At 39.2% G+C, this 17,645-nt stretch overlaps 1 protein-coding gene across 1 annotated transcript in view; it reads left to right on the top strand.

The window, feature by feature from the left end:
* LOC109939023 (cysteine and glycine-rich protein 1) overlaps window positions 1-16,999 on the top strand; it is a 33,856-nt gene extending 16,857 nt beyond the window's left edge. The window contains exons 3-6 of the mRNA XM_020537309.2: window positions 4,931-5,099; window positions 10,002-10,131; window positions 11,456-11,549; window positions 14,300-16,999. Coding sequence (XP_020392898.1) covers window positions 4,931-5,099; window positions 10,002-10,131; window positions 11,456-11,549; window positions 14,300-14,376 — 470 coding nt within the window. The 3' untranslated portion in view covers window positions 14,377-16,999. The remainder of the gene's footprint in view (window positions 1-4,930; window positions 5,100-10,001; window positions 10,132-11,455; window positions 11,550-14,299) is intronic.
* The last annotated feature ends 646 nt before the right edge of the window (window positions 17,000-17,645 follow it).

Consider the following 17,645-nt stretch of genomic DNA (forward strand, 5'->3'; position numbering starts at 1 on the left):
AAGCTATAGGTGCCTTTAAGGTTTTGAGCAGTAATCGGTCACAAATGCTTGGTTTACTGTCTGCTATTAAAATACTGCAACAAAATTTCATTTTTTTGGATACAGTATTCTCTTAGAATGAACTTTTTTCAATGGACAAGTCTTGCTTGTAATAGTCTGTAGTGTCCCCATACACTACAATCAGTTTGTGAAAACACCACCTCTAGATTGTCACTGCTACTGGTATGAGCTCTTGCATTGCTTAATGCTTTCTTTCTCTCTCTTGCTCTCCTTCACTGTATCTTTGCCCCATTCTACCAGTTACTGATGAGCAATCAGTAATTTCTTTAAAGAACCATGTAGGCTGCGGAAACAGGAGTCCTTCCCTGGGTACTGAAAGGCATCTTTTGGACCCTCTGAAATCCAGCTCTGACTATACCACCCAGAAACAGTACCCTTAGGTGGTCCATTCCCAGCACTACCTTCATGAGGATATTATTTTTTTGGTTCTGACTCCTGTCACCAATTGACGTTTTCACAATCTGCCTGTTTGGTTACTTGAACCAGGGCTTCCTGACTCAGGTGGGGTATTGTTCCTGCATCACAAGTGCCCTTTTCTCAACCTCCCACGCCTGCCTGTTGGTCATGAGTTGCAGATATTGCAGCAATATTTTGCACTCCTATCTTCTCTAATATAAACCTCTCAATTGAAATTTAACCCTTTGTGTTTCAACTCTAGTACTCCCACAAGAGTACCACCTGCAGTTTGTATTCCTGTTTCTAATTATTTTAAGTTACTGACCATTGTTTTCGGCTGAGCAACCAAGGAAAAGGATTGACCGTAGGGCACGAAATAAGTTACTAGTAACATGGTTTTTTTTTTTTTAAAAAAAAAAGCAAATGAGTTAAACTCTTCCCCAAATTCTGTTTTTCTTAAGTATCTGTTGACCCTCTCCCACCCCTACACAACGTTGCCTCCTATTTGGGCTGTTTAAATGGAATGATGTAAACTGAAATGTAGCTGGCCAAAGTAATCTGGTTAAGGCAAAAAGCAAACCTTTGACATCAGAGAGAGGTTCATCTAGCAACCTGATCTGCTGCTCCCGGGGTGTGGTGGTGTGGTGGTGTGGTTTTTTTCCCTCTTCCACATTGATGAGACCAAGCAAAGACTCTGAGACCATTTTTGTATAGCATCTGTGCTCTGTACACAACAAACAACAACACCTTCTGGCCCCCAAGGTGACATGTCCATCCTGGGCCTACTCCAGTGTCACCACAACACCACCACCTGCAAACTGGAGGAGCAGCACCTCCTATTCCACCTCCAGAACCTACAGCCCAATGGCCTAAATGTGGATTTTAACAGTTTTAAATCTCCCCATCCCAGGACCAACCCGCCCCGTCATCCCAGCCTCCTTGGCATGAAACCGCCTGCTCATCCTCTCGCTCACTCCCTTTTTTTTTCCCCCCAGTCCCAGTCCTCGCTCCCCATTTCTAAAGAAGGGCTCTGACCTGAAAAGTCAGCTTTCCTGTTCCTCCAGCTCTGTACTTTTAAGTCTTAGTGTAATATCTGTTAGTACATTCTTTACAGTACTTTTTTTACGAAACTAAAGAATCCACACTCCAACTGCAGCAACAATGGTGCTGACTTGTGGTTACTGTGTACTATGTGTGCTTACCATGTGGTTACTTTTATGGCACCCAAGTACAATACTGGCTGACAGAAATGGTAGGTACATTTTAGAACCTGAAGATTATGGTAACTTTGTTTCACAAACACAACTTGTGATCCTAAAGTTTCACTCTCCAATTGGAGACTCTTGCCTATAAGTGTTGAGCTGGATGAGAAATAATTCAGCTGTACTGATGCAAGGACAACTCAAACCCACTGTTTTGTATTTTAGGGGTGGAATTTTACTCCTTAAACACAAATGTCCGAGTTGTAAAGTCATGACTAAAGACGTGGATTAAATATTGAAACGAGAAGACGAGGTTTACTAACAAACAGGTTTTTCCAATTGGTGCCTTCAGTTTTGAAACTTGTAAGTTTTTTTTTTTTTGCCAACTTGCTGTCGAAGACTAATGGGTTTTTAAGAGCAAATCCAGCCTCTAAATGCCATCTATGGCTCGAAGTAAACCAAGATATTGAAATGCTGTGGTGAGCACAAGCTGGCTGATCTGAATAATCTAGACTTTTTTAACCAGCTTCCAAAAACATCCTTTTGGATAAAATGTGCTAGCTAAGCATGGATTTATATACTACCTATCCTTCAGTGATATTTTCCTCACCTTTTTTTAATTTTTGGAGCATTGTCTGTTGTTTTGAGCACTGGCTGACTGACAAATGCAGTTTTGCATAGCAGATCAGAATAATATTCTATCTGATAGCATGATCTTTTTTATTAATCTCCATTGAAACCACTGACTAGAACATCAGAAAGCTGCATTTTTGGAAATTTTTTTTTTAACAGCTTTGGTATTTAAAATCTGCACCTAACCAGAAAGTGGGGTTTCAAACATGAATCAGTAGCATAGAGTTCAGATATAAAGGTGCCTGTTTAGTTCTGTCTTGTTTACCATTTCCTGCCAACATATTCCTATTATTTAGCTGTATAATTGGTGCATTTTCTTTTTAGTTGGAGTTGTCTTAATTTAAACTTTCACCAAGTTAAATTAACTGTTTTGCTTAGTTCTTGGTGAAATGCCTGCAGTCTTAATCATTGTTTAAGCAATAGAATATCTTCCAACTAATAAGTAAGAGGAAGGTTTTCAATCTCAAAATAGCACTTTAATGGTGCATCTGGCTTTGGTCATGTAAATGTTTGTTAACTTTTAAAACAAGCTTTCCAAATTTCTACTGCCCTGGCAGAGACTTGTGGTTTACAGATAAAACAAATTTGTACTTCAATCTCTGAACCACAGTGATTTCATTAGAAAAATGTAACCACCTTTTTAATCATGGAGGTTTACTTCTGTGTATGTACACCTGAAAAATAATCCGTACTTTCTTTATTTTGGTGCACACTTTTTTTAAAGTTACTGGCCCCTGTGTGAGCAAGTAGGGTGTGAAAGACAACATCACTGTTAATATTAATAGAATAGAACATAAGAACTAGGAGCAGGAGTAGGCCATCTGGCCCCTCGAGCCTGCCCCACAATTTAATAAGATCATGGCTGATCTTTTTTGAGACTCAGCTCCACTTACCCGCCCACTCACCATAACCCTTAATTCCTTTACTGTTCAAAAATTTATCTAGCCTTGCCTTAAAAACATTCAGCGAGGTAGCTTCAACTGCTTCACTGGACAGTGAATTCCACAGATTCACAACCCTTTGGGTGAAGAAGTTCCTCCTGACCTCAGTCCTACATCTGCTTCCCTTTATTTTGAGGCATTGCCCTCTAGTCCTAGTTTCACCTGCCAGCGGAAACAACCTCCCTGCCTCCACTTTATCTATTCCCTTCATAATCTTATCTTTCTAAGATCTCCCCTCATTTTTCTGAATTCCAATGAGTATAATCCCAGTCTACTCAGTCTGTCCTCGTAATCCAACCCTCTCAACTCTGGAATCAACTGAGTGAATCTCCTCTGCACTCCCTCCAGTGCTAGTATATCTCTTCTCAAGTAAGGAGACCAAAACTGCACACAGTACTCCAGGTGTGGCCTCACCAGGACCCTGTACAGCTGCAGCATAGCCTCCCTGTTTTTAAACTCCATCCCTCTAGCAATGGCAGACAAAGTTCCATTTGCCTTTTTAATTACCTGCTGCACCTGCAATCCTACTTTTAGCGATTTCATGCACAAGGACACCCAAGTCCCTCTGCACAGCAGCGTGCTGCAATTTTTTTACCATTTAAAACAGTCCATTTTCCTGTTATTCCTACCAAAATGGATGACCTCACACTTGCCAACATCGTACTCCATCTGCCAGACCTTTGCCCACTCACTTAGACTATCTATATTAGAATCGTGCACATCCCTCTGTCCCTCCCCAGCGTATAGTTAATGCTCGCTGACATGGCCGTGTGTTTTGTTGAGGCTGCACCTGCATAAATTTTTTTTTAAATCTTATGGCTCATTCTACTAGCCCCAACTACTTGAATAAGATGGCCTCAAAGATGCTCCTGTTGAAATTTTGTATTCTAGAAGCTTCTGTGCTTCTAGGCTTTAAGAATGCCCCCTGATTTTAGGCCTCAATAGTAAATACTTTTTTCTTTATTCGTTTATGGGACGAGGGTGCTGTTGGCTAGGCAGCATTTATTGCTCATCCCTAATTGCCCAGAGGGCAGCTAGGAGTTGACCACATTGCTGTGGGTCTGGAGTCACACTTTAGGCCAGACCAGGTAAGGATGGCAGTTTCCTTCCCTAAAGGACATTTAGTGAACCAGATGGGTTTTTCCAACAAAAATTCACAGTCATCGTTAGATTGTTAATTCCAGATATCTTAGTGAATTCAAATCCACCATCTGCCATGGTGGAGTTCAAACCTGAGTCCCTAGAACATTGTCTGGGTCTCTGGATTAACAGTCCACTGGTAATACCACTAGGCCATTGGCTCCCCTCAAATTAATAACTATAATAAATTAAACCTAAAGTGGTTTTTTAAATGCCTCGAAATCCCATATCATAGAATTTTCTCTATGTAATAAAAACTGATGAGTGAAGCCTCTTTTTTGAGGTGGGAACCATGTGTTAGTGAAAAATCTACTTCATTTGTAGACTGGTGCTATGAAAGAAAATGGCAGATTATTTAATTCTGGAATTCTGCCATTCTGAAAGATTAGTGGCCTAACATACCATAATGCCATGTGCACAAACTTGTTTTTGGCAAACTTGTTTTTGGATTCTTCAGTGGTTAGGCATTTGACCCTTCTCCCTACTTTGTCGGCTGTGTTCCATGTACCAAATGCTAAAAGATTCCATCTCTTCACAGTTCTTTTGGTTTGTTTGCAGTGGCTTGTAAGAAGAACCTTGACAGCACTACACTAACTGTGCATGCAGATGAAATCTATTGCAAAGCCTGCTATGGAAAAAAGTATGGACCCAAAGGATATGGTTATGGCCAGGGTGCAGGGACTCTGAGCATGGACACTGGAGCAAGTGTGGGAATAAAGCCTGCGCAGTAAGTGAAGTCACATCAAGTTGATCAGCTGATGCAGTCCATATTTGTCATTCTTTCTTTGCCATAGGCAAGATATAATCAAGCCCCAGATGAAATTATTCAGACACTGTATGTATCTGTTTTTTTTCTCTTCTCTTTTCTTCCCCCAACATTGTGCTAACAGAAAAGATATAGTGACACCATATGGTAATGCTAAAACCTATGGCCATGATTTAGATAGTGTCCAGCAGCCCTATCTAGCCTTGGCAAACTAATTTGGGATTAGTTGTATCAATTAACAACTGATGAGGTGATCATGGCCATGGCATTCTGCTAATTTTAATTGCTTATGCATTAACTGTTCTCTTTGTTTTTCCTTAAATTTAAATTTTTTTTTTTTTTTTTGTTTGTTTTGCCATGCAAAAAGCCATGGGTAGCATGGTAGCTCAATGGCTAGCATAGCTACCTCAGGGCCAGAGACCTAGTTTCAATCCCAGCCTCGGGTGTAGTTTACACCTTCTCCCGGTGTCTGCAAGGATTTCCTCTGGATACAAAGATGTGCAGGTTAGGTGGATTAGCCATGGGGAAATGCAGAATTACAGGGGTGGGTCTGGGTGGGATCTTGTTTAGCAGGTCAGTGTGAACTCGATGGGCCAAATGGCCTGCTCCCTAGAGATTCCAATACTACGCCTTCCCAGCAGGGTCTGGCAACCCAGAATTGGGATTATTTCTGGCTCAGCAAACCCACTAGGAAAAAATAGCTAGGATTACAGTTTGGGTTGGAAGTGACTGAAAATGGGAGTGGTAGGCTTGCAGCTGCCAATTTTTTTGCAAAGAGTTTGAACTGTCAGATATAAAGGCCAACTGTTTTTGATTTTTGTGTGTGGTGTTTTTTTTTTTTTTCTTAAGCTTTGACCAAACCAAATTGGCCTTTTATCACTTTGGCACACTTGCTATGCCAAATGACGTCACTCTACCTACTCCTAGTATGAGTAGACATTATAGACTTCTTTATTTCTAGAAAATTTCCTCTATATTGTCTCACTTAAAAGCATTTGTAAGCACTTGAAGCAAATGGTGAATTGACCGTGATAATGCTAGATTGTGAAATCAGGCATGCAATATTAATCCTCTTCATGATGACCCTTTGGCTGATGTCAGTGAAATGGCAAGTATTCACTTCCTTTTAATACTGCAGACAAACAAGATTTAAAGGATAAGAGACTTAAGTAGACAGTTCTGATGCATTGATCTACATTTTGTTTTAATCAGATTCATTTGCTACTATTGAACCATTCCAGAGCACAACTGGTATTTCTGAATGGTTTGGATTCTGTCTTGGGACAAGTGTCCCCATCCCCCAAGAAAGTACTCTTGCTCTCAAGAGCTCTAGCAGGCTTTGATGTTTTTTTTTCCTAAAAGAAATTCCATAAGTTGTGTTTTGAACACCCTCCACCCTCAAATTGGATTTTGAGGGTGGCTGCACTTTAACATTTGCAATTATGTTTCTGAACCATGATTGCACAAAGTCACGCCCATTCCATTTTTCTCCTTACCCAGAGCATTGTTGAGCTTTGCTTGCAACTTTTAAAGTAAGACGTTTTTTGAGTTGCAGATATTAAAGATATGCACTGAGGTTTTATTCTTATTTCTGGGGTAAATAAGGAACAACTGGAAAACAACTGTTTTAAACCTCGTGCTGCTCTCTTGTGTGTAGAGCTTGTACCCATAGAGTGCACTGCTGTACTTGTGACCTGACTAAAGCATAGGTAATTAGCCCCCTTGAGCTTAGCCAAATACCATGGCTGATATGTGAGCTCTCGCTCTCGCGTGCGTGCTCTCTCTCTCTCCTTCCCTACCCCTGCTTTTTTTAATATTCCTGGTAGCCTCTGACTCTCTTACTATAGAGAATATATCAAATGCTGCCTTAATTGTTTTCATGATGCAGCCTCCCTGATCTGGGTCATGAAGACTCATGGGTCTTTGAAAGAGAAATACAGTACTCCTGCCCTCCATCTTAAATAGGAGGTACCTTTAATCTATCTTGAGAGAGCCATACTTTCATCCCTGAATTGCCAATATAAATTTGTGCTAAGGCCAAAATTCTAGTGCTCCAGATGTGGTCTTGTCAACACCATTGTCTAGTTCCTACTTCTAAACAAGTTGCACAAATACAACCAGAATGTTACAAATGAATTTGCCCAGCCACCCCTCTATTAGGGTAGTGTGGTAGCTCAGCTCAGCAGTTAGCACTGCTGCCTCCGTACCAGGGGCCCAGGTTCAGCTCCACCCTCGGGCAACACTCTGTGTGGAGTTTACACATTCTTACCCATGCAGACATGGGGTTCTGGGTGCCCCAACTTCCTTCCACAGTGCAAAGATGTGCAGACTAGGTGGATTGGCAGTGCTAAATTACCCATAGTGTTCAGGGATGTGTAGATTAGCTGCATTATCCCTGTAACCCTGCATTACCCATGGCTAGGGTAGGAGGATGGGATGGTGTGGGCTTGGTGGGCCAAGTGGCCTGTTGGCATGCTTCAGGGATTCTATGGAACTCCAGTCTGTCCAATACCAAAGCAGTCAAATCACTTACAAACACAAGCTGGTACTAATGCAAAACAGTCCCAACCTTATTTGGAAACCAGTTACAATAGTCTTTCCTACAAAACAATACTGTCTAATCCTATTCATCCCCTTCAGCTTGCAGTACTTCAGGAATGTTGGTCACTGCAAGAGATTTTTGTCTGAAACTGAAGTCTTGTGCCACAGTTTTTTGTTTTTTTTTTAAATAGTTAATGACACCCTCTCTTTATTCTCCTAACATGCTGTGATCCAAAATACCTGGGATCCCTCTTTCGGTTCTACAATGTGTTTCTCCCCTAAAATAATATGCTGTTTTTTCTGTTTGATCTGCCAAGTGGAAAACACTTCCATTCTCCATCAGTACATATTTAATCTGCCAAACTTCTCATTTGCTTTATCCTTCTATAATCCACTGTGGACTCTAGTCTTCAAATTGCTTTCCCACTTATCTCTTGTCATCAGCAAATCCAGCGTCAATATAAATGGCTGGAAGCCAATGTCATGAAACCTGACGCGGTTGCTTCTGGACCTATTTAAGCTGTTAGTAAGCTACACATCCTGAATGGCCACTTTTTTTTTTAACATGAGTATGGGTTGGCAACAGCCCATGGTATCACTAAAGATGTTTCCTGTTTCTCCCCCTCTCTTTCCTTCCCACCGCACAGCCCACAAATGTTGTCAAATGACACCCTCCACATCTCTTGCGTTTCAATTTTAAATGCGTGACTTGCGTGCAAGGGATGTAGGATTCTCTTCTCTTATTTGCATGGAGTAGTCCTGAGATGGGCAGATAACTGCTGTATTTTTTTTAAGCAGCTAGTTTCTTGCAAATTAGATTGTTCAGCATGATCACTCCTGATCTTTGAATGAAATGCTGTTGTTTTGCCTTCCTCTCCAAGAAGCTTGGCATGCTGTAGGCACATTGCAGGAGTATCATGCCTGTTTCTTTTCATTGGAATAATAAAACCGGATGATCCTGATTATATTTTTTAAAAGGTTGAATTGCCCTAATAGGGATTAGGTGGTGGTGTTTGTTGATTACTGTACACACTAGATAGCTATCTGTAGGATGATATTGATAGTTTAACTGAGCAGGCAGAAGAGTGGCAAAATGACTTTTTTTTTTTTTTGGCAAACACAGCAAGGAATGCAAAATAAATGGGAGGGTTTTGAGAGGAGAAGGGATGGGAGTGAGAGACCTCAGTGCACAGCCATTGATCCCTGAAGGTGGCAGGACCAGTGGATCAAGTGGTAAACAAAACACATTGCATTAAAAATCTATCCTATGAGGTAGTCACAACAAAGACACTTGGCTAGATATATGAATAGGAAAGGTTTGGACGGATATGGGCCAGCAGCAGGCAGGTGGGATTAGTTTAGTTTGGGATTGTTTTGGCATAGACTAATTGGGTTGAAGGTGCTGTGACTGTGTCTCGTGCTGGAACTATAGAAGACACTGTTTCAGCCACAGCTGAGATTTGTGGGCATCTGGTTGTCATATAACCAGAAGGATATTGCTCTAGAGAGTAATGATGTGATTTTAGTATATTGCCAGGCCTTAAATTGCAGCAAAAAAACAAGATTGGATAAGCGAGGGTTCTTTCCTTTTTTTACAAGTTGTGCTGACTTGAGCAAGGTGGGAAAAGTTAATGATACATTTGGATGAAGCAGCAGGGAAGACTTTTTTTCTTTCCCATGTTAGTGGAGAGGTCTCACTAGGACGTCACTTTTTTTTTAATGCATTAAGTTTTGAGGGACCATGAGAAATTATTTTTTTTTTTTTTTAAACACAATAGTTTCTGGAATTTGCTGTTCAGCTTAGTGATTGAAGGATGAAACCCTTGACTCCTTCAAAAGGCATCTGGACTTTTTTAAACTACTGATCACATGCTGAAAAAGGAGTAGATTATGAGTAGCTAGTTTTGTCAGACAAGATTGACTGACTGACTGAATAGATTTTTCTTTTTGTTTTGAACCAAAATGGGGAAGTGAAGGGGAGTTTTCCATGTCTCTGTTTGGGTTTCATGATAGTGGATGCAGTGAATTTATAACAACGTTCCTTGGTTCATGTTGAGAAGCTTCTTTCTAGCTTTATCAGATTCTGCAACTACAAAACTTTGGTACACGTACAACTTCTTCTGTGCTGTCTTGAGCTCGAGCACATCAGTCAAAACATGCACACGAATCCTAAGTTAAGTAGATTAGGCTACCAGTAGCTGGGCAATTCTTGGTCTAGCCCTGTGACCTTCTGATCTATCAATGGGTCAATGAATGTTTACTTTGTTTTAATTGTTTTTTTCTGGTCTACTGTAACTTGTCAATTTCATTTGGCCTTCACAGAGCTACACCTCATTACCCCACCAGTAATGTCAATGAATCCAAGTTTGCTCAGAAGTTTGGCAGTTCAGAAAAGTGCCCCAGATGTGGACAGTCAGTTTATGCTGCTGAGAAAATTATTGGAGCTGGCAAGGTAATAGCATTCTCTTGGAAATAATGTTTTAATATACCTTACAGGCTTTACAGTTGTGGCTACAAGACTAAGATTAACTCATTAATATACAGTACCATTTTTGTGATTTTAAACAAGATGACATGGGAGGGGCATTTTGTAGTCCCCCTTTTTTTTAAAAAAAACACCATTTGGCCTCAAATTGAAGATAGATGTGTTAATGATGTTAACTGGTGAAACAATGTAATTGACGACATGCTGTCCTTTCTTCCCACAAGGCACAGACTTTGACTGAAAGCGGGGGGGGGGGGGGGGGGGTGAAGGTCCCATGCTGCCCTCAATTTGTTCTATCTTCTTATCTTTCAGATAGGCTGGATATTTAATTAACTAACTAAAACTACAACTGGAAGAAATCTTAAATCCGATCAGAACCTAGTCAGCATTACTCCAAGGCTTAATCTTAAATTTTAAATGTTCCCTTACCAGTAAAGGGCTTTTCTTTCAAATTTTTCTATGGTTTAAAATGTAGCAGAAACAACTCAATTGATTTGACTACTATGTTTTTAAGTGTCTCCAAGATCTGACACCAGTGCCAGTCTACTACAATATTAAGACTTTTATTCTGGCAATCACTCCTGGACAATGGTTATAGTATTTGGTAACAAAGCTTAGAGTAATTAGGACTAACTCTAACAAATTCAATCAAACCTACTTCGGTTATGCCAACATTCATGAAAATTCAGACTTCTGGTTTACAAACACTTTAGATCACAATTTCATTAACTTGTTTTTTTTTGTCTTAGCCATTTTTCCTAGAGGGGTCCTCTTGCCCTTGGATCTTTAATGCCAGTTTGTCAAAGCTTGCCAATTTATTAACTAAGCAAAGTGTATGCATCCAATCCAGCTCTAAAATTCTAACTAATTAGCACCAGCATGGAAATGCTGCACATTGTATCTTGGCAAAATAGACACAAATTTCCATTGTTTATAAGACTATCTCCATTTGAAAACCTTTTTAATTAACTTTTTATTGCTTTTGTTTTATATATCTTGGCATTCTTTTGAGGCTCCATACTTAGTTGTTTGGAGGGTTTTTGTTTTGGTAGATGTTTGACTGGATGCCCATAGCTTCAAGGCTTCCTACATGTTCCTGTGTTTGGGTGGTGGGTTTTTTTTTCTCTTGTAAACACCTTTTTAGAATTGTTTAGTGGTTTTTTTTTTAAAAGCACTAACTGTCATATTAAAACCTCATTAACAAGGCTAATACAATTCCTAGTCACAACATTCATGATTTTGAGATTATTTAATTATTCTTTGTTTTCTTTTGTTTTTTGCCTACTGGTAGGCTTGGCACAAACTCTGCTTCCGCTGTGCAAAATGTGGTAAGGGTCTGGAGTCTACAACTTTGGCTGACAAGGATGGCGAGATTTATTGCAAAGGTTTGAATATTTGTTTTGATTGCTACCTACAACTACAAAATTGCATCTCCTTTGGAATAAAATTGGTAGTCAAACACTTTTTTTTGGTTAAAGAAATCACAGAATTAAAATGTATAATTTCAACAACTGAAATTGGCCATTTTCAGTTTGTAAGATACTTTCACTGCCATAAACAAATCAAGATTTTGATATTGAGAGATAGTAGGAACTGTCAATGCTGGAGAATCTGAGATAACAAGGTGTAGAGCTGGATGAACACAACAGGCCAAGCAGCATCAGAGGAGCAGGAAAGCTGATGTTTCAGGTCTGGACCCTTCAGAAAAATTCTTAATCAGCTTGGCCTGCTGTGTCCATCTAGCTCTATACCTTGTTATCTAAGATTTTGATATTCCTGCCTGCTGAATGCTGACATGTCCTGCAGTAACATCCTCAAATAGGAGTTGATATTTTTGCCCTGTTACATTCAAGGTAAAGATGCTTTGAATAAGGATTCCCATATTGTGTAATGTAAAGTACACACCATCTGCAGTAATAGGTCACTTTTTCTTAATATGCAGTTCACAATTACTGGAACATTCTGACCACTTACAAGTTGTTCAGTAACTACCAATTTTGTCTGTCTTTAACTTTTTTTTTCAGTTTTGAGGTGTTTTTAACACCTGGAAGGACTTGATGTTTGTTTTTTAATTCCTTTTTGTTCACATTTAAGGATGGTGTTTTTTATCAGGGTGACACCATCTAAGTTAAACAGTGTCTATTTTATATTGACTGAACTCTCATCAGTCCTGAGCAAGTGCAGATGATGGGCATTTACCTCTTCTCTTACTGAAGTCTTGGAATCTCAAAGCAGAATGCAAATCTGAAAGTTTTTAAGACTGTCAGTCTACATTGTTTAAGCATGCAGGTGTGGCAGGCAGCGAATGCGAATGGTATGTTAGCCTTTTTAAGGTGAAAGGATTTGAGCACAAGAGCATGGATGTCTTGCTGAATTTATACGGAGCCTTGTTAAAATCATACCCTGGAGTATGGGGTGTAGTTTTGGCCTTTTTTTTTTAAGGAAAGATGTTCTGGTTATGGAGCTAGTGTAACAAATGTTTGCCAAACAGATTCCTGGGATGGCAGGACTGATGTAAAAGGAGAGACTAGATAAACTTTTAGGATTATATTCATGCCTTAGAATAAAGGGGAATCCTGTAGAAACCATAAAACTCTTGACAGGATTAGACAGGGAAATGTAGGAAGGATCCTTTCTGACCAACCCACCCACTTTCTAGTATGCCACAGTTGAGGAATGGGGGTAAGCCATATGGGACTAAAATGTGGAGATACATCACCCAGTGGTGAGACTGTGGTTTTTAAAAACCACAATTACAGAAAGCAAATGAGGCCAAAACGCTTCATCTTTTCAAGGATGAGATGGATATAGTTATTTGGGGCTAAAGAGATCAAAGGCATGCAGCAAAAGTGGGAATAAGGTATTGAGTTGGACACTTGCCTATGATCTTAACAAACAGTGGGGCAGGCTTAAGGCAGTAAATGGCATATTCCTCCATTTTGTTTGTTTGGTGTGTGGGTTTTTTAATTTTTGGGGTTCAAGTACCTGAAAGTGATAGAAATCACTTTTTTTTTTTTTTTTTTTTTTTTGTCTTGTAAATTTTTCTTTTAATCCCACCATCCAAAGTCAAGTGTGACTTTAAGCACCTTGAGCAAACACAAGGTTCCAAACATGAATGGTCACTTGGTTCATGAATGAAGTGGGGGGCGGAAAATGTTGGATGGGTAAATCAGGTTGGCAGGCTGGGCACATGCCATAGTCACTCAGCATAGAAATAGACCCTTCAGTCCAACTAGTTGCCAAACCAAAGTAGTCCACTTACCTGCGTTTGGCCCGTATCCCTGCAAACCTTTTTCTATTCACATTACTGTCTAAATGTTGTGACTGTACCTGCAGCCACAATTTTTCCCCTGGCAGGTCATTCCACACATGAACCACTTTTTAAAACAACTTGCCTTTTTTTGTTTTTTAAAAACATCTTCACTCATTCCATTTTTTTTTTTTTTTTTAAAAATATGCCCCATAGTCTTGAAATCCCCCACCCTTGGGAAAAGGGACCTACCATTCACTCTCCCTGTACCCCTCATGATTCTTATTCTTCTAGAAGGTCACTCCTAAACCTCCTACGTTTCAGTTGGGGGAGGGGTTCCAGCCTCTCCTTAACTTAAAACCTCCATTCTCAGCAGTATCCAAATAAGTCTGTCTTTTCTGAACCCAATCTAGGTCAATCGCCTTCCTTTTTTTAATAGGTGACCAGAACTATACACAGTACTCCCAGAGAGGCTTCACCAATGTTCTGCACAATTCCCAACTCCATACTCAAAGGCCTGAGCGATGAAGGCGAGCGTGCTAAATGCCTTAACCACTTTCAAAGAATTCTGTACCTGAACCCCTCGGTCTCTCTTCTGTAACACTACCCAGGGACCTAATATTAACAAATTTAGGGCTTGTACAATTTAATACCTGTCTTATTTTCTTCACACGGCCTCCTAATTGGGCAAATCTGTTGCCATTTTGAGAAAAATGCTAATTCCCCTCTATCTAATTTGACTGGAACCTTTTGTTATTTTGCCACTTAGGTTGAATATTTTCTTGGTCTAGAAGTTTGTGTAGTTGTTGTATCTAACTTTAAATTGTTAGAGAATTGTCTATGAAGCTGTTTAATTTGTACAACTTTAATTTTTCTCTTCCATAGCTTGTTACAGCAAAAGCTTTGGACCCAAGGGATTTGGCTTTGGCCAAGGAGCTGGAGCACTTGCCAATACCCAGTAAAGTATGGTGAAAAGTCTGAACCTGAAGCAAACTACACTTGATATCTATCTGTGAACTGTAGCTACAACATGTCTGTTTACATTTTGATGTTCCATTAATAATAGATCAAGTTAACCACTGTTTATAAACTGCACATTTTCCTAGAATTTCTACATGGCTTGCCACAAACTGCTTAATGTCCACTTTTAACATCAGAATAGTTGTCCTAAATCCAATGACTAGTGTTTTAAGAACAAAGTGAAAATGAATGAAGGCTGATCTAACACTTAGCCCAGAAATTTAATTTTAGTGCATTGAATTCAGTGGTGAAGATTAGGTACACAGACATTGGATTTACAGAATTTTGACTTATAATTTTTGTCTTCCTGTACTTTGGTTTCTTTTGCTCAGCACTTTCACTAAATCAAACATAGTCAAAAGATTTTAATTAAAACTGTCTTTTACTGCATGTTGTTGTCTTTTTGTTTTTTTTTTGTAGGCCTAAAAATTGTCATTTTTATTGCTGTAGTATGGGTAAATCCTCTAGAACACAGCTCCTTTTTTTTTCTTAATCAACTAAAGTTCAATCTGACTTTTAATAATTGGTGGCTTGTGAGGGTGAGGAAGTTTCTTCAAAAAGGAGGAGGTTTACATAGCTGAGTGGAATTATAATGACTGAAATTGACATTAGAAACCCCTTCTGAGAAATGGGATTAAAGGTTGAGGATTTGTCTGGTGGGTTATGAACTAAGTCCAAAAAAATTTCTGGATATTTCAGCTACAAGACCTGTCAGGAATTTGGCAGTATCTTCCTTGCCTAATTGTCCCCTCTTATCCATACTTCCAGTCACCCTCGTACACAGTGGGATGAGCATCTTTATTGAAACTGAAAAGTTGGAAAGGTTTCTACTTTTTGAAGTTGCAGTGGATGACTGTCAACCTCCTGGTTTGAGCAGGGCAATAGGCTGTAGAATGAATATCGGCTACTTGGATGAGGCTGTGATGTTCCTGGAGAGGGAAATGTGAGGGCAGCTATGAAGTGTTGCCTTGAGTAGTGCTGTGTAGGCAATGTCCGAATGGGGTAAGCTCCTAAACACTACATGTGTTTTTTTTTTTAAAAACCCTACAATCTACTTAGCAGTATTAGTCTCTGTCACTACTTGGAGGAAATGCATAAAATTAACAGTTGAGTGCTGAGTTTACTTTAAATTTAGCTACACAATATTGAACAAGTGGATTTTGTAGAACTAGTGACTAAGTAAATTTTGTCCCTCTGTTTTCAGCTGGTAGTTTAAAGTTCAAAGCTCATACTAGAATGAGTGAACAAGTGAGTAGCTGCAAGTGTTTTTCTTTCAGATGAATCCTCCCACTTTTTAAATTGCATTCATTCAAATAAATTACTTAATTTTTCAAGGCAATTGGTATAAAATCTAGCCCCAAATAAATAAGATCAGATTTATTCACAGAATACAGCTAATAAAATTTTTGTAGATTTCCTGTAGCATTAATAGAAATGGCTAGACTGTATATCTTTGTGCCTGCAAGAAACAAATTTTGATCATAGTTCTGTTATATTTCAATTGGTTGTTTAAATGTTTTTTTTCCAGGCATAGAAGCAGTGGCTTTTAAGCCTCCTGAAGTTCTGAGCCTCTTGGGACCTCTCTTGTAGCAAGCAAAATCTTTTTTGGTTTATTTACATGTCTTTGATTTTAGTGCATGTCCTTTTTTGTTTTAGTGCTTAAACACAAAGGACCAAAACTTCAAAGTTTTTGATGTCAAGCTAAATTCTCAGAAGGAAAGACTGTTTTAATATTGGAATCTGTCCAGAAAGGAGTTGAGTAAAACTTAAATGAGAATGTTAGCTCAATAGATTACCATTAACTAGGTAGAAGCATTTTAAACACTTAAAAATTGTATTAAGAAGTACATATAGATTAAATTATTTGTCCATTTGCTGTACTATGGTGGGTTTTAATGGAAAAAATTGTAAACAAGTGAAGGCCCTCAGCAGTAAACTTTATGTAAACATTCACAAATTCAATCTGTAGAATCCTAACTTCGTTTTTAGCCTTGCAAGTTTTTTTAGGATTCACTGCTGTGCACCTGAATATGCACACAATCATGAAGAGGAGCACTTGATTACAGCTGAGCTATTCAATGTGGGATCATGTCCTTGTCTAGCCTTCTGTACTCTTAGGAACTTTAATACTTCAATCATGAAAATTTATCTGCATTTCCTACTGATATATCAATTGATTTGTAGTAGTTAATCTTGGGTGATAATCTGGCAATCCTGCATGGTATCAGTTGAATTAACTAAAAATGGATAGGTGGCATCCTGCCAGTTTTTAGGCTGTGCCCAAATTGAGTTTCTGTCCAGTTACTTAAATGCATTGTTTTCACTAGTGCAAAGGGTTTTTGTAATCTATAGTTCCAGTGTCAATTAGCCTTCCGAAAGATGTTTTAGGCAGGAATTGTTCCTTTTAACATACTGGCTTCCTAGTTATATACCATATTGCTATGTGCTTGTGTAACAAATTCTAAGTGACTTGCAGTCTGTGATAATCCTAAACTGTTAACGACTTTCACTGTCTTTTACCATCTTCTCCAAATTAAGTATTAAATAAATCAAATGCTACTTTTACCTTGTGATTTTTTTTGTAATACAAAATCAAGAAAAAGTTTGGTTTCTGTATCTCACTTGTGTTGATGTCATGAAAGGATGGACAACCAGGTCAGACTTGATTGAACTACTACCATCTTGCTACAACATTGGTCCAGTACCTTGGCTGTTCTGGGTACTAGCTTACCAATAGCAGTCTACAGACCACTCCCATTGGCAGGACAAACAGCCTATGATTGTTCTGAACGACAATATTTCATTGATCGCTGGCATGTCTAACACATCAGTGTTCCTTCTTTCATTTGCTGCCATGTATCTTCTGCTCTCTCTTGTGCACTGTCAATAACTAGAGCTTTCTCTACCAATGGGTCTCCACTCCACTCCAGCTCCTGCCTACTCTAGTGTCTAATGCAGGCTGGTTGTAAGTGATTGATTTGTGTTTGTTTGTTTGGTGTGTGTTTTTTTTTTGTGCTTTTTAACCTCCCCTCACTTAATCCCCCTCAGTATGTAGAGTTTGGTAATGAATGAGGTGTTGATGTCAAATAAACTGTGCATTCTCATGCCCCAGATCTCCATTCTGATTTGGGATCCTGACAAACTTCAATTCTCCAGGATCATGGAAGGAGAGTGGATGATGTAATTTGGGAAGCAAAAGCTAGAAAGTTGT

This window comes from Rhincodon typus, chromosome 25 (assembly GCF_021869965.1).
Source record: "Rhincodon typus isolate 14 chromosome 25, sRhiTyp1.1, whole genome shotgun sequence".
Lineage (NCBI taxonomy): Eukaryota > Metazoa > Chordata > Chondrichthyes > Orectolobiformes > Rhincodontidae > Rhincodon > Rhincodon typus.